Source organism: Saccopteryx leptura, chromosome 3, assembly GCF_036850995.1.
Source record: "Saccopteryx leptura isolate mSacLep1 chromosome 3, mSacLep1_pri_phased_curated, whole genome shotgun sequence".
Taxonomy (NCBI): Eukaryota; Metazoa; Chordata; class Mammalia; order Chiroptera; family Emballonuridae; genus Saccopteryx; species Saccopteryx leptura.
Window position 1 is genome coordinate 289,138,185 of NC_089505.1, and position 23,962 is coordinate 289,162,146.

Sequence of the window (23,962 nt, forward strand, 5' to 3'; positions counted from 1 at the left end):
AATACACCACCTCTCTTATCTCAAGGCTGAAAATGCCAGACCCAAATTTGGTCTCAGGCCTGGAGCCCTCCTCTTCCCTCGTGGTTCTTGATCTATCGAGTCATACTGTACTAGTCATTTACTTAAACTGGTGCAAGTTTATCTGAGAAGCTGGCATAAACTATACCCAGCTGCCCCCACCCCTATATTTTGAATTTCACTACTATTCCTCAATCAACAAAGATCCTCTCAAAGTTTAGCAAAGCAACTGCCTTTATGACTTTCAGCCAAAAAATGATTTGAAGTGGGAAGAAACATAATTAGCAAGGTGGTGAGGGGTAATAAGGTTTAAGGCAAAAACAGTAGTAAACTGAGCTAAGTACAGTGTGTCTGTAAAGTCATGGTGCACTTTTGACCGGTCACAGGAAAGCAACAAAAGACGATAGAAATGTGAAATCTGCACCAAATAAAAGGAAAACCCTCCCAGTTTCATACCTATTCAGTGCAGTTCGATGTGGGCTCACACACAGATTTTTTAGGACTCCTTAGGTAGCTATCCCGTATAGCCTCTACAGACTCGTCACTGACTGATGGCCTACCAGAACGGGATTTCTCCACCAAACTGCTGGTTTCCTTCAACTGCTTATCCCACTGAGTAATGTTATTCCTATGTGGTGGTGCTTCGTTATAAACGCGCCGATATTCACGTTGCACTTTGGTCACGGATTTGAATTTAGTGAGCCACAGGACACACTGAACTTTCCTCTGTACCGTCCACATCTCGACTGGCATGGCCGTGGGCTGCTCCGCTGTATACACGGTGTTATGTCATCTGCGCATGCGCACATGCTGCCACATCATCCTACAGAAACTGGGAGGGTTTTCCTTTCATTTGGTGCAGATTCACATTCCTATCGTCTTTTGTTGCTTGGTCAAAAGTGCACCATGACTTTACGGACACACTGTACTTTTTGAGTTAGAAGGTACCAAAGTTAGGCTGAATGGTTCCATTAATAGATTAAGACTACACTCTACCTTTATATCTTGCTGTTAGCTCTGATACACTTATTAGCCCCGTTATACTCATTATGACCAAGCTTTAGGACCTTATCCTGAGAAACTGTGCTGAGTGCTCACTGGTGCCAGGCTTGGTTTCAAAATCCACCTCCAGCACCAACTAGTTGTGCAACCTCAAGCAAATTAATCAGAGTTAATTTTGTAAGTTGGGCATTACTTCACCAGGTTGTTGATGACACAACCCAAAACCGTAAGTGCCACAGTATCTAGCAAGGTTCTGGTAGGAATGAATATATTCCTAATATCCCTTCTTATATTCCCGTGAATTTTAACCCTGCATTGCCCTCTGCCATCATTTTAGCTGAGTCCTATTTAAATCTCAACACAACTTCCTATGTGATCTCTAGAACCCTTCTCTTCCAAATAGACTTGTGTTCCTCACACTGCTCTCACCACTCTCAAAGGTTTACCAGGTCTCCCAATTGTGGATCACATTGTCCAGTTGGACTTCTGGTCTCTCATATAAGCTTGTTTCTGATTTGCCCATGTGCCTTTCTTACCCTGCTCTGGCCCTAACCCAATCAATCTACGTATCTGAGAACCAATTCATGTCCCTCCTCCCTCAAAAAGCCACCCCAACTACTCTTGTCCTTTATTCTTTCAACTGTTCTTTTATTGAATTTATTGGGGTGACACTGGCTAAAAAAATTATACAGGTTTCAGGTGCACGATTCTACCATACATTGTCTGTACATTGTACTGTTTACCACCCTCAACTGTTCTCACCCAACTGAACTTGCTCTTATGCTTAGTTGACCATGAATTGCTTTTGCTTTCTAAACTAGATCATACACCTAAGGGTAGAGACTATGTTCTTTCTATACCCATCTCAAAAGCAGAATCACACATTCTACCATAGACACACAAAACAGAAGTGTGTCGGAGGGGAGTGAATGGGGAAGCATTAAAAACCTTCCAGGTGATTCTTATAAACACTGGAGTGTTTATAAGTGAGAAAACCTCTACATACCACCCTTTCAGCAGAGATAATCTTGTGAACACATATTTCTTTTTTAATGACCAATGAGGCCTTAATACAGGATTAAACATTTCCCCTCTTTCTATAATACTATATAAAAATGTCTCAGACTATGGTCCACAAAAAAAGGAAATACTTCACATTTTTCAGGTACAAGTGGTCACTGCAAAAAGGGCTCATCCTCCAGTATGGCGAGCCTACTTTGTACTCGTGGGTGACCAACTGGCTTCAGCTGTAGTTGGCCTTTGGTACGTCACAGTATGGCTAGCTGGGAAGTGACCAGAATTGTGGTTCTCTTTTGACACCAGGATGATTATTCTGCTTTAGTATCTTAGAGGCTAAGTCTATTTTTTTAATGTAGTTTCTTACCAAAGATAGCTCTTGAAATTATTTTCCCAGTTTTCCCTAAGTTAAAAAACTTATTTCCCTCTAGTTCTGCACTCTAATATTCACTCTGCCATACTTTCCAAAGTAACCTCCATCTTCAACTCCATTTAAAAATAAATGAAAACCAAGCCACACAACTGGAAATCAAGTTTTGTTTTTATATGAACAGAAGTAGACCATCTAGAAATATTTCAGTTTATTTAAATTGTTAAGTAGAATATGAAACCGAATTTGTAGCTAGTACCAGAGAATGGACTTAACTGTTTGGTATTTAATGAGAACAGCTTCTACACAGGATCCCAAGAGACTTACAGAAAAACGGGCAAAGCCCTAATATTAAGCAAATAAAACTCATGTTTCAAACAGGTTATACAAAAATTGATTTATACTCCATTTCCCTTTTTTTGATATTTAGAAAGTGCAGATTTAACAAAAGGTAGCCATATCCTTTCTATGTACAATGCCGATTATAATTATGCAAACAACAAAACTGTCAGTCTGTTACCCAAAAATCCCAGTGTTTAGCTCTCAAACCTTAAGTCACTGACTGAATTGAATAAAGATTAAAGGTTAAAAATAAAATAGCTACTGCCACATTCCAGATAAAGGAAAGCAACAAACACATCAAATTAATCTAACAACAATAGGTTTAACCTAAAACTTTTAAAGAAGCTTAACATCATTTCATTATTATTTTTTAGTGGAAAAGTAGGGATTATTTGGCAATGCTGCTTTTACTATTGATAGTAGTAAACAATGATAAAGTCAAGTGAGGGAAGAAAAACCCTAAGAACAACCACCAGTGAGGCATATAAAATTGTTTTTAGGGCACTATCTGAAAAATTCATGGATGTTCGTAGCAGAAACGTCCCTATGTTGCTTGTTTATGTGAGCCAAGAGGATGGCGTTAAAATGCTGTCCACGACACAAAGACTTCAATGGAAGCTGCTGTCCTAAACTCAGCCTCTGCTAGAAATGAATCATGCTATTCACAATTATTTCAACAAAGGTATCATCTTAGGATGCTAGCAGCGTAGCCAACTTAACTTACCCTAGCCTAATGATAAGCAATGAAGCAAAACTAGAAAAATGAAGAGGAAAAAAAAATGACAGGGTTAGAGAGAGCTAGAAATCTTATCTTTACATGAAAAGCCTTTTGTTGTCCTTTTCCTGGGTCCATGGTAAGACAAGTTTCCCAAACGGATGTGAAGAGAGGACTGACTTAAAATTAATAACACACGAAAGTATTTCTAAATCTTAAGGTAAAGATAACTTAACACTGAAAAAGTGTTCTTCAAAGGCCAAATCTCAGTATATTTGGCAAACATGTTAATAAAGTTCACTCCTCCTTCCCACCTTTTTTAAAAACAACCTTCACTGGGCTACCAAACTGTTAGAGGAGTTGCCAAAATGGAGACTACTCAAATTTAGGTTCAAGATTTATTCTAGGAAAGTGAAGAGGCTATACACCTAATTAGAAAGATAAACCACAACACCCTCCAAACACTAGTGCATGCAATGAACTCTTCCATTTCATAAACTCGATGGTTAGGGCACAAAAGGAACAAAGAGGGAAGGAGCGGAGGACCACAGGGTCACACAGCAAATGAAGGGACTTGGGGAGAAGTTTTCGGGGAGAGACAAAAAGAGGGGAGGACACAGTTAACTGACATTTAAATAGTAGGCAGTTAGAACTGTCCTTCAGTTTACTTAGCAAATTAAAATCAGTGCTTTATGTTAAACTTGACAAACCTACCAGTTTGCCCCTTTCATTTTTAAATAACTCATCGCATGAGGTGTGGGGAGGGAGGAGCACATGAAGCAGCATGCAGGAAGACACACAGGAAAGCTGCCGAGGAGAAGCGGTGGCAGGAATAGTTTTAAGTATAAAGGCCACTTAAAATGAGACTCGGCAAACCAAAGCTGTCACTTCTGCATTATCCTTTGTCCTCAGTTAACTACTTTGAAAATTACAGCCAAGCAAACCACAAACATTTTAATGGTTTATGTCTGGATGATGTCTCCTGCACATGCTTCCGTCAAAAAAAAAAAAAAAAGGAGAAACCAAAGAAGTTCCTTTCCACATAAGGCACAGGACAAAATTAACCCCATTTACATATTCAAGGCGAAAATGAGTTTTCCTGGCTTTTGTTTGTTTCTTTTGCTATTACATGTCTATAGATTATAGGGACTCAAATCAAGCACATTATCCATGACAGAAAATTCCACTGTTGTACAAAATAAAATGGTTAATTCTAACTTTTATTCTTATACAATTTGCAGAAGAGTTGAAATGATTGCTATTAATGTTGAGAAGAACTGGACTATAATACAACTGAAATGCAGTGGTGAGCTGAGCAAGTACATTAAAAAATGAAGTCACAGACATGATTTTTCTATACATTTTTTTTGTTTGGAGAAAATTATAAAGTCAGCAAGCAGTCACAGATGAGAGAACAAATGAAATAGGTAGACTGGATAGTTAAGATGAGGAACGAAAATATCTGTTTAGAGTTAAAAATGGACAGAGTGGTTTATTTTGCAGCAAGAAGAGAAACAGGGTGGTGGATGGCAGCGGATGGAGCAGGGGGCGCTCAGCAGCATTTGCTCTTCCAGCCCGTCACGCCTCCGCCGCTGCTGATATCTACATTTTCACTGTTGGGCTCTTTTACAGGGGTCTGGAACAAACACACAGGGAAAGTGACCCGTGAAAAAAACGAATACATCAAGATTCATCAGAAATTCTCTCAGAAATGTTCATTTATGTGACAAAATGCAACCACAGTCACGAGACAGGTTTTCTCCCCTGAGCAAAGGAAATATTTGGAAGCTTTGTCTTTGATCTTCGTTTTGCCTGCTTTCTCCAAGCTGCGAAATGTCAGCAGGTCTCCCAGCACTCCTTATACAGCTTCTGAGATCTGCAGAGAGGTCTGTTCTCTCCCAGCCCTGACCCCTGATTACTTAGTACTTACACTGTTATCAAGTTCATGCATAAAAACAGTGTTAGGTCATGTCTAACTTTCAGAAAAGTGAAACAGCCCTTTTTCTGTGTGGTTACTTGCCTTTTGAGACTGAAGTCTGTTAACGGTATGCTTTTTCTTTTATCAACTCAGAAGAGAAAGTACTTTCACACCTAATGTTAAACAAGTTTGATGTTTTAACCCATGTTACCAGATTAAAAAGTATGTGGGTGGGGTGGGCAGAAAGCTACCTTGTAATTGGGCCTGCCTACATAGCAAAGATGCTAGGTGCATCCATACTTTTTAACCTTTAACACAAAGTACTTTCCACCAATTTGTGATTCTGTCCTATATCCCCCTCCTCCACTCCCTTGGAGTACTCACTACTTGAGAGGTTGGTAAATATCCTTCCAGATCTTTATTTGTTAAAATAAACATGACCAAACGTATGTGTGTTCATGCATACAAGTGTGTTTGGCACAATTTTTAAAATAATCATACATAATTTTAAAAATAACATATTATATCCTAACCTGATCTTTATTATTCAATATGATAGCTATCAGACTTAATAAGCAGGATGCTGGCAGATGTGTAAGGGCACAACTTTTGTTTTGTGGTCACTTTGAACAGTGATAACTGATGACAGTTTTATCCAGTTTGAACACTCAATAACTTAACAGATAACCTTTCACTTTAAAAAAATTGTTTGGTTTCTCAAAAAATTTACTAGATGTTTATTGAGTGTACCACATCTATTACAGTTTATATGATATTTTATCATATGCATATCTTTTAAAAAATCTTTGGGTTGGATTTTGAAAAAACAAACAAACCAGTAGTTCAAGTATAAGAACAGGTTATCAGAAGTAATGAAATTTTCTCTTATACAAGGTCTGTTTTTCCTTTAGAATTTGTCAGATTTTCTCTAATTTTATTTGCATATAAATATACCACAGACTGAACAGAAAATTCAGGACCCATAACCAAATCTAGTCATTTGAGGGAAAATATGAAAATCAGATTTCCCAACATTGCTACAAGTTACTTGTACTGAAATGTTTTGGGATTCACAAATGATGCACAGAAAGTAACCCTGAGATCACATTTTCAAGCCCTCCCCCCTTTTTACGTTGAAGATCAAAGAGTTTGTCTAAGTGAAACTTGGGGATGTATTTACTCTGTTTATTCAGTATATAATATATGCATGCCCTATATTGGCACATCTGAGAATGACTATACAGAAGAATAGTGACTCTGTAGCAATAACTACAGAATAAATAACTCTGACTTTAAATTTTAAAAAATGATCTATGGAAATGCAAAGGATGAGTAAGACAAATGAATCCCAAAGTAAACAGAAAAACCACATCACAATGGACCAAACAAAAAGCTGAGGGGGAAATTGGGGATTGGAGAGTAAGACTGGGAGCTCAGAATATCAGCTGTTACTTCTGACTGGATCCTACAGAGTTCTAGATGATTCTCTGTTCTCTCAATTCCTTACTTCTCTTTGGAAGATTAGAGACTGGTGATGGGTAAAACTTTCAAAGTAATAGCACCCAAACCCAATTTTTGTATGTAAATCTAGAACTTTAGAAAAGATTAAGTATTCAACTATGACATTGGGCACCTTGGCAGTCAAAATAGGAACTTACCTTTCGAAGAATATCTTCAGCTAATGTAAGAAAGGCCTTTTCGATGTTTATATTTGCTTTTGCACTAGTCTCAAAAAATCTAATACCATGCTCCTTTGCAATCTAAAATAGAAGTAAAATGTCATCATAAAATTATCAAGTATAGGTTGCCAACTGATGACTTCAACATCTTAGAAGGAATAGTAATATTATGCTAAAGGCAGCAGTTTCAAGTAGGTTATATAAATCACATTATTTCAAAGGGTCAAGATTCAAACAGTCAAGCTCTTTAAAAATAAATAAACAAAAGTATGGAAGAATCCTCTCTTCACGCTAAGAGTTTGCTTCAGATATTCTAAAAGAAGTACAGGTGATCCCTGAACAACATGGGTCTGAACTGCACACGTCCCCTTATAGGTAGATTTTTTCTCCAGTAAATATACATTTGGCCCTTCGAATCCCTGGGTTTTGTATCTGCAGCTGTGGAAGGCCAACTGTAAATATTATGCCATTTTAGATAAGGAACTTGAGCAGCCTCAGATTTTGTTACCTAAGGGGGCTCCTGGAACCAATTTCCCATGAACACTGAGAAACAACTACAGCTTAATTTTGGGGGAGTCAAAAGTTATATGTGAATTTTGACTCCACAAGTGTTGGGGCTTAGCACCACTGAACCCCATGTTGTTCAAGACTCAACTGCATTTTACTCCAGGGGCAAACTTATGAAAAGTTCAGAGACTTAAGCATTATCTAGTTTAATGCTTGCCAAAGGTTACTGATTATCAAACTATGGAATTATTTAATAAATACATTTCTTTAATGTATTAAAATGAAAAAATTGAGCATCACTAATTTGTATTTTCTCCTCTTTATAGTTTAAATCAGGCTAAAAATAGTACTGCTACAGATTTAATGTTATACCTGTTGGACGGGTATTGGAAAAATTCACTCAAATGATAAGCTACTGTTTGCAACAGCATTTAAAAACCAAAAAGCTCAGGGCACTCCATTCCCACCACTGTAAAAACAATCAATTGCAACATCATCTTCCCCGAGAAAGGGCAGCACTGCGGAACTTTTATTACCTGTTCTCCTTTTCCTTTAGGTACAACTCTTTTATCATCCATATCACACTTGTTTCCTAGTAACATTCTTTCCACATCTTCATTAGCATGCTAAAATGAAAAAATAAAAATTTTATTTACACACTACCATAAATTATGGCTTGATATTCCCCCAAAATGACTCTTTCTTAATTCATGGTGTCATTTCAATAGTCAAAGTTTTAAAGCAATCACTCTGCAACCATTACATGTTAAAGCTTACATAAATTATTAAATTACCTAGAAAAAGAAATACAACAAAGACATATCCCTGTCAAATATTACTTTCCCACTGTATGAGGCTAATTTCTAGATATGTTCTTACTGAAAGAAGTTACAGGCAAAAGATCTGAAGCTGAAATCTCTTATGCATAGTCTAAATCCAAGCTGCATCATGATTTTAGATAATGTGTATTTCCCTATAAAAGCATTAATTAAAAATTGTACAAAGCCTTTAAAAATTCTCAAAAAGCTACACTGCTAGGGCACAAGGAGAACCCACGCAGAAAAATTAGTTAAAAACAAATGTTTGCTCCACCAAAATCCTAATGACATCTTCTGCATAAAAAGAAATATCTATCCCTAAAAATCATATGGAATCCCATGGGATCCTGAATAGCCAGAACAAATTTGAAAAAGAAATACAAAGTTAGAAGATTTATACTTATTTCTTGATTTCAAAACTTACTACAAAGCTGTAATAATTAAAAGTGTGCTACTGGCATAAATAAAGACATACAGATGAATAACAAAGTCCAGAGACAAATCCTTGCATACACAGTCAAATGATTTCTGACAAGAGTGCCAAGACCATTCAATGGGAAAAGGATAGTCTTCAGCAAATGGTGTTGGGAATACTAGAAAGTGACATGCAAAAGAAGGAAGTTGGACCCTTAACTTACATCATATACACAAATGAACTCAGAATGAATCAAACCTAAATATGTCTTATAATTATAAACCTCTTAGAAGAAAACATGAAAAAAGTTTTATGACATTGGATTAGGCAATGATTTGTCAGATATAACACCAAAGGCAACAAAAGGAAAAGTAAATGATACTTTGTCAAAATTAAAAAACTTTTGGGAGTCAATGGTAATATCAGCAGAGTGAAAAAGCAACCAATGGAGTAAGAAAAATATTTACAAATCATTTATTTTTGGCCCAACGCACCCATCCCTGACCATCCCTATGGCCAAGGTAGTTATGTTCTCTGAATAACCAAAAGTATTTTAAGAGTTTTGTCTTAAATTTAAATCTATCACACTCTTTCTACCAGCCCTCTCCTTATCTGGCTAATTTCTACTCATCTGTTCAGGTCTGAGCTTAAATGTCATTTCCCATGGCTATTCAGGGTCCCTTGCATTTCCCTATGAATTTGAGGCTGAGCTTGTCAATTTCCACCAAAACGGGAGGGAGCAGCAACTGGGATTCTGGGGTTACAGTAAACCTGTAGATCACTTTGGGCAGTGCTGCCTTCTAAATATTAAGTTTTCCAATGGTGCACAGGGGATGTCTTCAATTATTTAGATCTTCTTTAATTTCTTTCAACAACATTTTAAGGTTTTCAAGTGTACAAGACTTCCACAGCTTTGGTTAAATTTTTCAGGTTTATTCAATGCTTTGGTAAATAGGATTATGGTTTTTTTTTTTTTTTAATTGATTTTAGAGAGGTGGGGGAGAGAAACATCAATCTGTTGTTCTATGTATTTATGCATTCATTGGTTGGTTTTTGTAAGTGCCCTGACCAGGGATCGAACCTGCAACCTTGGTATTTCTGGATAATACTCTAACCAATTGAGTTATCCAGCCAGGGCTGGAATTATAATCTTAATTTCATTTTTGTATTATTCATTGCTAGTGTATAGAAATACAACTGATTTTTTTTTTTTTTTTGGTATTTTTTTCTGAAGCTGGAAATGGGGAGAGACAGTCAGACAGACTCCCGCATGCACCCGACCGGGATCCACCCGGCACGCCCACCAGGGGGTGATGCTCTGCCCCTCCAGGGCGTCGCCCCGCCGAGACCAGAGCCACCCCAGCGCCCGGGGCAGAGGCCAAGGAGCCATCCCCAGCGCCCAGGCCATCTCCGCTCCAATGGAGCCCCGGCTGCGGGAGGGGAAGAGAGAGACAGGGAGGAAGGGGGGTGGTGGAGAAGCAAATGGGCGCCTCTCCCATGTGCCCTGGCTGGGAATCGAACCCGGGTCCCCTGCACGCCAGGCCAACGCTCCACCGCTGAGCCAACCGGCCAGGGCCGAAATACAACTGATTTTTATATATTGATCTTGTTTCCTGCAACCTTATGGAACTTGTTTACTGGTGCTAATAGTTTATTTTTTTATGTATATGTATGGATTCCTTAGAATTTTCTATATACAAGATTATATCATTTACAAACAGTTACAATTTGCAATCTGGGTGACCCGCTTTCTTTGCCTAACTGCCTTAGCTAGAATCTCCAGTACAATGTTGAAGAGTAGTGACCAGAGCAGGTATGCTTATCATGTTCTTGACTGTAGGGGGGCAGGTATAATGTTGCCTGTGGGATTTTCACAGATGGCCTACTTTACTAGGCTAAGAAAGTTTTCATCATGAAAAGGTATTAGATTTTGTCAAATGTTTTTTTCTATGTCTACTGACATGATCGTAAGTTTTTGTCTTTTATTAATATAGTGAACCACAGTATGTTGAAACACCCTTGCATTCCTAGGTAAATGCCTCTTGATCCTGATATACAATCCTTTTTTAACGTTGCTAGATCAACTGAGGTTCCTTTCATTTAGTGTTTTAACTTCTACAACAAAAACAGGCAAAGCCAATCTCTTACATTACAAAAACAGATTTTCTTTCTTTTATTTTATTTATTCATTTTAGAAAGGAGAGAGGGAGAGAGAGAGAGAGAGAGAGAGAGAAGAGAGAGAGAGAGACACAGAGAGAGAGAATGGGGGGAGGAGCAGGAACATCAACTCCCATATGTGCCTTGACCAGGCAAGCCCAGGGTTTCGAACCGGTGACCTCAGCATTTCCAGGTCAACGCTTTATCCACTGCGTCACCACAGGTCGATTTTCTTTCTTAATGGCTGAGTTTTATGTATCTTAGTTCTCATGCTGGGAAACTTAAGCCCTATAGCCTACCAAGTTAAGTGTATAAAACTATGATATAATAAAAAACATATTTAGTGTTTGTCTCCATTCCGGCCATAGTGCTCCTAATTTCATCAGAGACAGGAGTATCCTTGTTATTCATAACAGGCCCCTTTCATACCTAAGTTTATGCTAAGAAAGGACTCAGGGTAGGGTGCCTACAGGGCTTTACAATGCAGGCTGGTAACCACAGTAACCAAAGGTGTATTTAGAGGGCTGAACTTTCAGCCACCCCCCATGCCCAGAACCCCCATTCTCATTAGGTGAAGAGGCTGGAGATAAAGTTCAATCACCAGAGCCCAATGACTTAATTGACCATGCCTAAGAAATGAAATCTGAATCAAAAATCTGAAAAAATGAAGTTAAGGGACCTTCCAAATTCATGAACACATCAAGGTGCTGAAAGGGTGACATGTCCAGAGATGGCATGGAAGATCTGCTTCCCCAACCCCCATACCTTGACTATGCAACCCTTCCATTTAGCTATTCCTGAGTTGTATCCTTTATAATAAAATTATAATTCTAAGTATAGTGCTTTCCGAGTGCTGCGATAAATTTGTAGCTGAGTCAAAGAGAAGCCCAAGGGGATTGGGATCCAAGGCTTACATTTGAAGGAAGGGCAGAATTGTGGGACTGAGTCCTTAAACCTGTGAAGTCTGACACTACGGCTAAGTAGTCAGTGTCAGAATAGGATTAAACAGTAGGACATCCTGTTGATGTCACAGAATTGGAAAACTGGTTGTTGCTGGAGCAACACTGCATGTCTCTATATAAATTGCTATTATTATACATGCTACTTGACCAAACTATAAAATCCAAAATGGAGCCTTTGTTTCAAAATCTGTGTATTGCTAACTGATATTAAATACTAACAGACTTTTCCTTGAAGATTTATTGTAGCATTGAGAAAGTTATTAATGAGCCCTTATGGATGACAACCATTGAAGATATTTTCATCTTGGGTCTAACACAGGCTTAATAGTTGGTCTTGGTATACCCAGCCAAAACCTGGTTTAATGAGTCAGTCTTAAGGAAATCAAAGCCATGAAAAATAATTCCAACAAGAAGCTACCTAGCTGTAACACTGAAACAGATATGCTTTGACAACTTTATCTTACAAAAATTGATGCCTTTCTCATGCAATGATATGGCTATGTTCTTGGTTAGGTGTATTTGTACTTTGCAACTTAAAAAATATCTAGAAGTGACATGATAATATTATAACTTAAAAATAAGTTTTAAAATTACTACTGAAATGTAATTCATTCATTCAATAAAAATTCACCAGGAAAGAATTCATTTAGAGAAATGGGTAAAACCATCAGTAGCTTTTATTTGAGGTCATCGTATAGGATGTCTGCACAGAGTTTTGGGGTAATTCAGTAATTGCCTTGGATGGGGTTCTAGATGGACCTGCCCAAAAATTTAGGAGAAAGGCAAAAAATAACAATGAATTCAATAATGATAGTACATTATATCCTAAAGACCAATTAGAATACTTATTCTTCTCAACCAAGCACACAAATGTGTTTATGAAGGATTTATGCAATTTCAAGATCTTACCTCATCTATGTTTCTAAGCCATTTGCTGATGTTTTCAAAACTTTTACCATTGGTGATGTCATATACTAGCATGATACCCATTGCTCCTCTGTAGTAGGAGGTTGTGATGGTGTGGAATCGCTCCTGGCCTGCCGTATCCCTGAAATAAACAATAATGTGTACTGAGCATTTTGACATTACTATATTCTAGATAAAAAGTAAAACTGTAGAATAGTTTAGTAAGGTAGACAGAGGTTAAAATCCACTATATGCTAAACGCAAAATAGAACCACCACTCATTTAATTCTTAAATGGTAAACTATTAAGGTTATCCATAAACATATATATGTAACTTTTTAGTCTAAGACAATGAATGACCTACCTATACTGGATGAAAACTGGAAGGGAAAACATTAAAAAGTGATACATAAAACTCTTAGAATTTCTTTTTTCTTTTCTTTTCTTCCCTCCCTGCCTCCCTTCCTGCCTCCCTCCCTCTCTCTTCCTTCCTTCCTCTCTCTTTCTTAGCTTCATATTGTAATACAAAAGCATGTGGAATTTTTAGAACATTAAAGAACTACACCACAGTATAGCCACATTTACCTTTAGAATCATTAACAAAAACTTGTAAAGATAATCTTATTTATAAATAACCAGACAGAAATATGTAAATAGTGGTATTTTTCAATGCTTCAGACCAACAACTTAAGACACATATTTTGCTCTGGCCATTTTCCCCTCTTGTATGCATCAGCAATTTCTTCCTTTTACAGACCATTCTCATTAGCACATATACATGTTTTAATATCGTCTCTTTTTTCTTAAAAAGCATAATTAAACAAAAAAACACCCACTCTTAACCTCACATCCCTCCAACTAGCATTGCATTTCTCTGGTCCCCTTCCCAGCAAATTTATTTTAACATTTATTTTAAAATAATTACAGCCTCACAGGAAGTTAGAAAAACAGTACAAAGCAGTCTTGTGTACCCGTTGCCCAACTTTCCCCAATGTTGACATCTTATATCATTTTACAAAAGCAAAACCAGAAAGACACTGATACAATCTACAGACCTTCGAGTTCATTTTTTAAAATGCACTCCTGTGTGTAAGCATGCGTGTTTAGTTTTCTGCAATTTTACATGTAGAGATTTGTGTAATCACCACCACAAAAAAGAAAAAAAAATTGTTGCATAATCCCTCTATCCCCTATACTCCCTATACCAGGTCCAATAATGTTCCCCATTTCTGTAATTCTGTCATTTCTAGAATGCTATATATGTACATGGAATCATGTAACATGTAACTTTTTGAAATGTTCCATTTTTCACTTTTTTCAGCATAATGCTCTTGAGATCTATACAAGTTGTTGCACATAATACTAGTCTGTTCTGTTTTCTGGCTGAGTAGTATCTCATGGTGTGGACATACAATTTGTTTAACCACACACCCATGAAAGGACGTTTGGGTTGTTTCCAACGTTTGGCTATTACAAATAAAGTTGCTATGAATATTCATGTATAAGTTTCTGTGTGGATCTAGGTATTTCATTTCTCTGAATGTTATTGCTGAACGATATGATAAATATATATTTAACTGTATAAAAAACTGCCAAACTTTTCTAAAGTGGCTGTACCACTTTACACTCCTACTAACATTGTATGAGAGATCTAGTTTCTCTTCACACCATCAGCATGTGTTGCCACAACTTTTGATTTTAGTTGTTCTAACATAAAGTGACACGTCACCATCATTTTAATCTGCATTTCTCTACGGTCAATGATGTTAAACATTTTTTCATGTAACCATACTGCTCACAAAAGTTAAAAGTTAGGGGATATTTTATCACATGTTCATTATGAAATATCCCGTAATTTTTGTGAGCAGAATATTTTGCCACTCATATACTCCCTTTGGTGAAATATCTGTTTATATCTTCTGCCCACTTACTAATTGGATTGCTTGCTTATTTATTGAGCGAGAAACATTAATTTGTTGTTCCATTTATTTATGCACTCATTGGTTGATTCTTGCATGTGCCCTGACCAGGGATGGAACCTGCAACCTTGGCATATTGGGATGATGCTCTAACCAACTGAGCTATCTGGCCAGGGCCTTTTAAAAACAAACAAACAAAAAACTGATGAGTCTGAGTTCTTTTTATATGCCAGATATTTGGTTTGGAAATATTTTCTCCAAAGCTGTAACTAGGTTTTTCATCCTCTTGGCAAGGTCTTTGTAGAGCAAAAGTTTTTAAATTTTTGTTAAGTCCAATTTATTGATTTTTTTTTGTCTTTTACAGATTATGATTTTAGTATTACACCTAAGAATTCTTCACCTAGTCTTAGTTCTCAAAGATTTTCTTCCTATGTTTTCTTCTAAAAGTCTTATGGTTTTACATTTTATATTGAAATTGATAAATTTTGAGTTAATTTTGTTACAATGTGTGAATTTTTTTATTTTTAGAGAGAAGAGGGAGAGGGAGAGAGAGATCTCTAGGTTCTGTCTTCCCTCATTCATTCCTCAACCAATTCTAATCAGACTATAACTACTATTTTACCAAGACTGCTCTTCTTGAAAAGGTCTCTAATAACCTTCTGCTTGCCAAATCCGTGTTTAGTTCCCTTTTATATATTTTAATCATTCAGCAAAATTCCACATAGTTGATCTTTTTCTCTTCTTGAAACATTTTATTCTAATGACTTTTTGGATACCACATGTTTTTGTTCTTCTATGTACAACTGCTCAATTTCAGTATTTTTTGTTGGCATACTAACATTAAGAGATGTAGAGCCTGACCAGGCGGTGGCGCAGTGGATAGAGCATCAGACCGGGATGTGGAGGACTCAGGTTCAAGACCCCGAGGTCGCCAGCTTGAGCGCGGGCTCATCTGGTTTGAGCAAAGCTCACCAGCTTGGACCCAAGGTCACTGGCTTGAGCAAGGGGTTACTTGGTCTGCTGAAGGCCCACGGTCAAGGCACATATGAGAAAGCAATCAATGAACAACTATGGTGTTGCAACAAAAAACTAATGATTGACACTTCTCATCTCTCTCAGTTCCTGTCGGTCTGTCCCTGTCTATCAGTCTCTCTGACTCTCTCTTTGTCCCTATAAAAAAAAAGAGAGAGAGATGTAGAAACTGGCATTTTCTACACAGTAGCCTGAGTGACGTTCTTTAAATATGTATGACTGACCTGGCCAGACAGCTCAGTAGATTAGAGCATCATCCTAAGTACAGAGGTTGCAGGTTCGATCCCCATAAGGGCACATACAGGAACAGCTCAATGTTCCTGTCTCTCTCAGTTTCTCTGTCTTTCTCTCCCCCCTTCCTCTCTCGCTTAAAAAAAAAAAAAAAAAAAAATTAAATATACACAATCATATAATCTTTCTGTTTAAAATCGCCAATAACTTCAATGGGGAAAGAATAAACTTTTCAATAAATGGTGCCAAAACAACTGGTTATCTCCATGCAAAAGAATGAAGCTGGAACCCTAACTTACACCATATAAAGCTTAATTAAAAAAAGATCTAAGAGGGCCCTGGCTGGTTTGCTCAGTGGTAGAGCGTCAGCCTGGCGTGCAGGAGTCCCGGGTTCGATTCCCGGCCAGGGCACACAGGAGAAGCGCCCATCTGCTTCTCCATCCCTCCCCCTCTCCTTCCTCTCTGTCTCTCTCTTCCCCTCCCGCAGCCAAGGCTCCATTGGAGCAAAGTTGGCCCGGGCGCTGAGGATGGCTCTGTGTCCTCTGCCTCAGGCGCTAGAATGGCTCTGATTGTAACAGAGCGACGCTCCAGATGGGCAGAGCATTGCCCCCTGGTGGGCGTGCCGGGTGGATCCCGGTCAAGTGCATGCAGGAGTCTGTCTGACTGCCTCCTTGCTTCCAACTTCAGAAAAATACAAAAATCTAAAAGGCCCTGCCTGGGTAGCTCAGTTGCTTAGAGCACTGTCCTGATATACCAAGGTTCTGGGTTTGATCCCTGGTCAGGGCACATGCAAGACTCAACCAATGAATGCATATATAAGTGGAACAACAAATCAATGTTTCTCTCTAAAAATCAATAAAAGAAATTAAAATTAATCTAAGATCTAAATATAAGAGCTAAAACTGTAAAACTCTTAAAAATAGATAAATGGATTTCATCAAAATTAAAGAATTTTAATTAAATGGATACTATCAAGAAAGTGGAAAAAACCCACAGAACAAAAGAAAACATTTGCAAATTATATACTTGATAAGGAACTTTTGTATGCAGAATACATATTTTAAGAAAACCAAGCAATAAAGGATAAATGTCCCAATCTAAAAATGGGCTAAGGATATGACATTTCTCCAAAGATGCACAAATGGGCTATAAGCACGAGAGGATGTTCACTATCAATAGTTATTAGGAAAATGCAGATCAAAACCACAATGAGGTACCACTTCAGATGCACTAGGTTGGCTGTAAAATAAACTCGGGTTGGTGAGGATATAGAGAAACTGGAAGCCTAATACATTGGTTAGGGGAATGTAAACGATAGAGCTATTTTGGAAAACAGCCTAGTGGTTCCTCAATATATTAAACATACAGCTACCATTTGATCCAGCAATTCCACTCCTGAGTATATAACCGAGAGAAATGAATACATATGCACACAAAATACTTACACATAATGTTCATAGCACCATTATTTATAATAACCAAAAAGCAGAAACCACCTACATATCTACCAGTTGATCAATAGATAAAGAAAATGTGGTATATCCAGACAATGAAACATTATCAGCCATAAAAAGAATGAAGTATTAATATATCATACAACATGGATGAAGCTTGCTAACATTATGTTAAGCAAAAGAAACCAGACATATCGTTATTAGATGGTTCTATTTATATGAAATGTCAGGAATAGAAAAATCCACAGGCCCTGGCTAGTTTGCTCAGTGGATAGTGTCGCCCTACCGGTGTATGGACATCCCAGGTTTGATTCCCAGTCAGGGCACGCATGAGAAGCAACCACCTGCTTCTCTCCCTTTCCTCTCCCGCTTCTCTCACTCATCCCCTCTCACAGCCAGTGTCTCAACTGGTTTGAGTGTAGGGTGCCCAGGTACCAAAGATAGCTCGGTTGGTCCATGTACATCAGCCTCAGGAGCTAAAACAGCTCGGTACTCAAGCATTGGCCTCAAGTGGTTGCTGAGTGAATCCTTGTTGGGGTGCATGCAGGAATCTGTCTCACTATCAACCTTCACTTCATAAATAAATTAAATAAATAAATAAGTGATAAAGTGTTGATGGTGAATATATCTTGTAAATATACTAAAAACTACTTAATTGTATATTCTAAATCAATTATATGGTATGTGAATTATGTTGCAATAAAGTCATTATAAAAACAAAAAAATCACTAGGCTTAAAACACAAAACAAAATTTCTAATGGTAATTCATTATAACCAGAATCAATTCCAAAATCCCTACCCTAAGGTTTATAAAGCATTATAGCATTTGACTTTTCTCCAGCCCCCAGCCCAAATTCTGAGGCACTTCTTTCTCTGACAACTACAATAACATTTTTTTTAATGTTAAGTTTATTCCCACTTGACAGCTTGTGCACTAGGGGTTTCCACATCCTGCATGTTATTGGTTCCTCCTTATCTTTGTATTTTGACCGTCAAGGTACCTTGCCAATGAAACCCTCTCTGACCACCCAATTCAATGTCATTCCACAGATCTTCATTCCATCTCCTGACTTTACGTCTCTGCATAGCACTTATAACAGATTTGTGTATTTACTCTTTGTCTCCCATCCCCTCTAAAGTGGAAGTTTCATCAAAAATTTGTCTGTTTTCTTCACTGTAGAATCCACAGTATCTAAATGGTTGAGTAATGATTGTTGGTCAGTATTTCAAAATGCTACCTTGCAGGTTCTTTATTTTTAAAATAATGCTTATGTGTCTAAAATATGAGTAGCCAGGAATATAACAGAACTACCAATATATCAACATTTCTATATATATATATATATTCAATCTAAGAGACATGCTACCAATTCTTCTAGGTTATATCCTTAAATCATGTTAAATCAGTAAGAGGCTACACACATACACACATATCTATTTGTATTTATATATTTATTTACATTCTTACAATTTATTTACAGCACCTAGAGAGAAGGTTTTATATTATAATGCTGGTTAGTTATAAAATACCAATATATAAGATACTGATATATTAATGGCCCCTTAAAAAGAAAGGTAATCACTATTTAGGTTTGAAATAAGTTACTGTTTTGATACATAGCATACTACTCCATCTGTTCTTTGATTTTGGTTTCCTTCATCATCCAAAATCTCTTACATCTGCCTGACCTGTGGTGGCACAGTGGTAAAGCGTCAACCTGGAATGATGAGGTTGCTGGTCGTCACTGGTGACCCTGGGCTTGCCTGGTCAAGGCACATATGACAAGTAAATACGAAGCAATTAGAAGTTGATGCTTCCTGCTCCTTCCTCCTTTCTCTCTCTCTTTCTCCTCTATCTAAAATCAATAAAGAAAATATTTTTAAAAAAATCTTAGCCTGACCAGGCGGTGGCACAATGGATAGGGCATCAGATTGGGACATGGAGGACCCAGGTTCAAAACCCTGAGGTTGCCAGCTTGAGTGTGGGCACATCCGGCTTGAGCATGGGGTTGTTGGCTTGAGCCCAAAGGTCATTGGCTTGAAGCCCAAGGTCACTGGCTTGAGCAAGCAGTCACTCGCTCTGCTGTAGTTCCCCCTCCCCAGGTCAAGACACATGAGAAAGCAATCAATGAACAACTAAGGAGCCGCAAGAACTGATGCTTCTCATCTCTCTCTGTCTGTCCCTATTTGTCCCTCTCTCTGTCTCTGTCAAAGCAAAACAAAAAGAAATCTTATACCCAAATATCTTCCTTTTTCACTTGCTCTCCCTATTAAGATTTTTAAAGTTTTCTGTATCCTATTATCATTTATACAGTTCATGTTTTTATATTTTTCAACATCACTGTATCCACCCCACAAGATGATCTGGCTAACTCCTCAATTGAAATGATCCTTTTCCTGGCTCCTAATTATCTCAGCCCATACCAATTGTTAAGGTAATCAACAATATAGTTCAAACTAGAACAGAGCCCTTGCCCCACTTCTTCTAGGCTAATTGGTGACCCTTTGCCCAGGGCTAAAAATAGTCACAGCTGCTTATTCGTGGGTCAAACTATTTTTAGGTTTGCCTACACACACACACACCCAGGTCTAAGGACAGCATGTTGATTCCAATTAGCAAAAGCAGATGTTAAACATCTGAAGAGCAATTAAACATTGTATAAGTTCACATTTTCTTTTTATGTCACCATAATACAAGTTTTTAAGCCTGTTTACAAACTACTCAGTTAATTTTCCTCTCCTATTAAAATACTTTTCTTCTAAGCCTACATATAATAATCAGGCTTCTGAAATTATACACCAATAATGATATAATTCTCTTTATGTAAAATAATAAATACACATCTGAGAGAATACTTTTTCCCACTGATATATTATAAAAAGGAGCGATATGTTCCTAGCAACTAAAATAGCTATTTCCTTAATTATAAGTCCCACACACAGGGTCAGGGAAGCTGTGTACTCTAGCTGCTATTATGACAGTTATTTTTAGTCTGGGCACTGACAGCACTGGAACAGGCCAGAGACAACATCAATCTGCTCTGTAAGTCAGAGACCCCAAGTTTAAACTAGGATGTCAAATTTCTCAGATTAAATTGTATTTTAACAAGCTCTGGATTTCTTCACAGACATGCAATTTCTCTATATCCAACATACCATGAGTTTAAATTATATCTTTATTGAAAAAAAAAAAAAAGGCGAAAAGCCCTATAAAGCTTACAACCTTGTGGGGAAAGAATAAACAAGTAAATAAATATATAATCCCAAATTGTGACAAATGTCAAGAAGGTACACACGGTGGCATGATGATGAACAGGGTAAGGGAGGAAGAAATCTAGATAGAATGACCAGGGTGGTCCTCTCTCTAAAGGCGATGCTTAAGGGAAATGAGAAATATAAACAGAAATTAGCCAAAGTCATTCAGTCAACAAATATTTATTAAGCATCTACATTTTCCAAGCTCTAATCTAGGTGGTGGTTATATAACCACAAAACAGCCAGATAGGAACCCCACCCTCAAAAAAAACTTACATTCTAGCAGAGGGACAATAATAAATACATCTTTAAAATATTGCAAGTTTAGATACTAAAATAAACTATGACAAAAATAAACTGGGATAAATGTAACAGTGCCAGGCTATTTTCGCTAGTTATCACACAAGGCTCCTCTCAGAAAATAACAATGAATTGAATCCCAATGAGAGAAGACAGCAGGGCAAAGATCTGATGAAAAGCATTCCAAGTAGAGGAACATTTGATATAGAAGGGCCCTGAAATGGGAACATGCTTGGCATGCTCAAGGCAGGGAAAAATGGCCACAGTGACAGGAGCAAAGCTAGTGTAAGATGATGACAGGAGGGGTGACAGCCAGAACCTGGAATTTTTAAACTGCTGAAATGAGAAGCCTCTAGAAGAGAGAGGTACTTCAGAATGCTCAGCCTAACTACAAGGGGATGTGGGAGGTCTACAGGGCACGTACAAAAGTCCTAAACTGGAAAAGAACTTGCCATTTTCATGGAATTGAAAGATTAGCTGCAGGCAGAAACTATATACACAAAGGAGCACAAAATGAGGTCAGAAAGGTGGGCAGGGGCACACTCTGTAAACTGTGGTAAAAAATTTGGAATTGGAATTTGGACTTTCACTTGAAATACAATGGAAAGTCAAAACGGTTATAAATAGGAAAAGGAATGACAACCATGACCAGATTTATAGTTTAAAAAGGTTACTTTGGCTATTCAGTGGAAAATTACCAGAAGGCAAAAGGGACCTGTTGGGATGATTCAAAGAAGTAGCAATGGTGACTTTGACTACGGTGGGTAACAATGGAGACGGCAAGTTGCATATGGATACTAGACACATTCTGGAAATTTGCTAAAATTGGATGTTGGGGTTAAAGGAATGGGAAGAATCAAAGATGACTGCCAAATCTCTGCACTTTACAAAGGTAAATGATTAATTTTAAGATGAGACACTAGTATTTTTGGTGACTTTGGCAAGAATTTCTAACTTAACCCCTTAAAAAAAGACAAAGAGGGGCGACCTAGGCAGAGATCCGAGAGGGCGCACGCGATCCCCGAGGGCTGAGCCAACCGAGGAAGTCCTGGAGGCGGGTCCAGGTGGGTGCGGGGCCCAACCAGGGCAGCGGTGGTCACCGAGGTGGGCTGGAGCCAGCATCACCTGAGCCCAAAAACCCTGGGCAGCAACAGCAGCAGTGGCCGGGTAGAGAGACCACAAAACGGGAGCTAAAATGTCTGGATAGAAAAACACCTGAGGCAAAGAAGTAGGCCACATCTAATACCATACCTAATCACTGAATTATAGTCCTGAGCCCAACAAGTAGCCAGCAATAAAAGACAACAGAAAGCGGAGTTTAAGGGAACTTGAACTTTTAAAGTAAGTTCTTCCGGGCCAAGAGTAGATAAAAGCAAGCCTAGGAGTGCAGCTGATATTTACAACGGCAACTGAACCCAGCAGAGATAGCCACAAGATCTGGATAACCTGCAGCTCCCAAATAGTGGATAAGAACCAGTCACAGGCAGTGACCCCCACCGATCTCCCCTAGGTCCCAGCCAGGGAAGTCCAGGGCAACACAGACAAAATGGGAAGACAAAGAAGTGCAATCCAAATGACTCCACAAGAGAAACCCTCAGAAAAAGAGCTGAGTGAGATGGATATAAGCAAACTACCAGAGGCAGAGTTTACAATAATGATTATTAGAATGCTGAAAGATCTTAAAACAACAACAGAAGGTCACAGTGAGCACATAAATAAAGAAATAACAAGTATTAAAAAGAACATTGCTAAAAAAAATTGAAATAATAAAGAAGAACCAGTCAGAAATGACAAATACAATATCTGAAATGAAGACTACACTAGAAGCAATTAAAAGCAGGCTGGATGAAGCAGAGAATGGAATCAGCAATTTAGAACAGTGGTCCCCAAGCCGCGGACCGGTACCGGTTCGTGGGCCATTTGGTACCGGTCTGCAGAGGAAGAATAAATAACTTACATTATTTCTGTTTTATTTATATTTAAGTCTGAACGATGTTTTATTTTTTTAAAATTATCAGATTCCCTGTTACATCCATCTAAGACTTACTCTTGACGCTTGTCTCGGTCACGTAATACATTTATCCGTCCCACCCTAAAGGCCAGTCCGTGAAAATATTTTCTAACATTAAACCAGTCCGTGGCCTGAAAAAGGCTGGGGACCACTGACTTAGAAGACAAACCATTATGGGGATAAAGCATGGAGCTAAAAGAGAAAAAAAAAAAGGTAGGCAGAACTGGTTAAAATTCAGAATAATTGACACCCTTTATTCCCTTGAGATCAACTTGAATTATAACAAAACAGAATATGAGGTATGGTTCATTTGTTGAATTATTTCTCAATAAAAGTAAGGAAAACCAATGGTCATCAAGAGGATTGTGTTTTGCCTGACCAGGCAGTGGCACAGTGGATAGAGCGTCAGACTGGGATGCAGAGGACCCAGGTTTGAGACCTTGAGGTTGCCAACTTGAGCGCAGGCTCATCTGGTTTGAGCAAAAGCCCACCAGCTTGAACCCAAGGTCGCTGGCTCCAGCAAGGGGTTACTCGGTCTGCTGAAGGCCGCGGTCAAAGCACATATGAGAAAGCAATCAATGAACAACTAAGGTGTTGCAATGAAAAACTGATGATTGATGCTTCTCATCTCTCTCTGTTCCTGTCTGTCTGTTCCTGTCTATCCCTCTCTCTGATTCACTCGCTGTCTCTGTAAAAAACAAACAAACAAACAAACAAAACAACACACACACACACACACACCAAAGAGGATTGTGTTTCACCTGGCCTGTGGTGGCAGAGTGGGTAGAGTGTTAACCTGGAATGCTGAGGTCACCGGTTCAAAACCCTGGGCTCATCCAGTCAAGGCACATACAGTAAGCCAGAAGCAAGCAATGAACAACTAAAGTAAAGCAACTATGAATTGATACTTCTTGCTCCCCTCCCTCCTCTCTC

General features: G+C 38.2%; 1 protein-coding gene across 1 annotated transcript in view; it reads right to left on the reverse strand.

The window, feature by feature from the left end:
• Nucleotides 1–2,560: 2,560 nt before the first annotated feature.
• RAB10 (RAB10, member RAS oncogene family) overlaps nucleotides 2,561–23,962 on the reverse strand; it is a 76,309-nt gene continuing 54,907 nt past the window's right edge. Inside the window, exons 3-6 of the mRNA XM_066378707.1 lie at nucleotides 12,830–12,968; nucleotides 8,105–8,194; nucleotides 7,041–7,142; nucleotides 2,561–5,100 (exon numbers count right to left, since the gene is read on the reverse strand). Coding sequence (XP_066234804.1) covers nucleotides 5,017–5,100; nucleotides 7,041–7,142; nucleotides 8,105–8,194; nucleotides 12,830–12,968 — 415 coding nt within the window. The 3' untranslated portion in view covers nucleotides 2,561–5,016. The remainder of the gene's footprint in view (nucleotides 5,101–7,040; nucleotides 7,143–8,104; nucleotides 8,195–12,829; nucleotides 12,969–23,962) is intronic.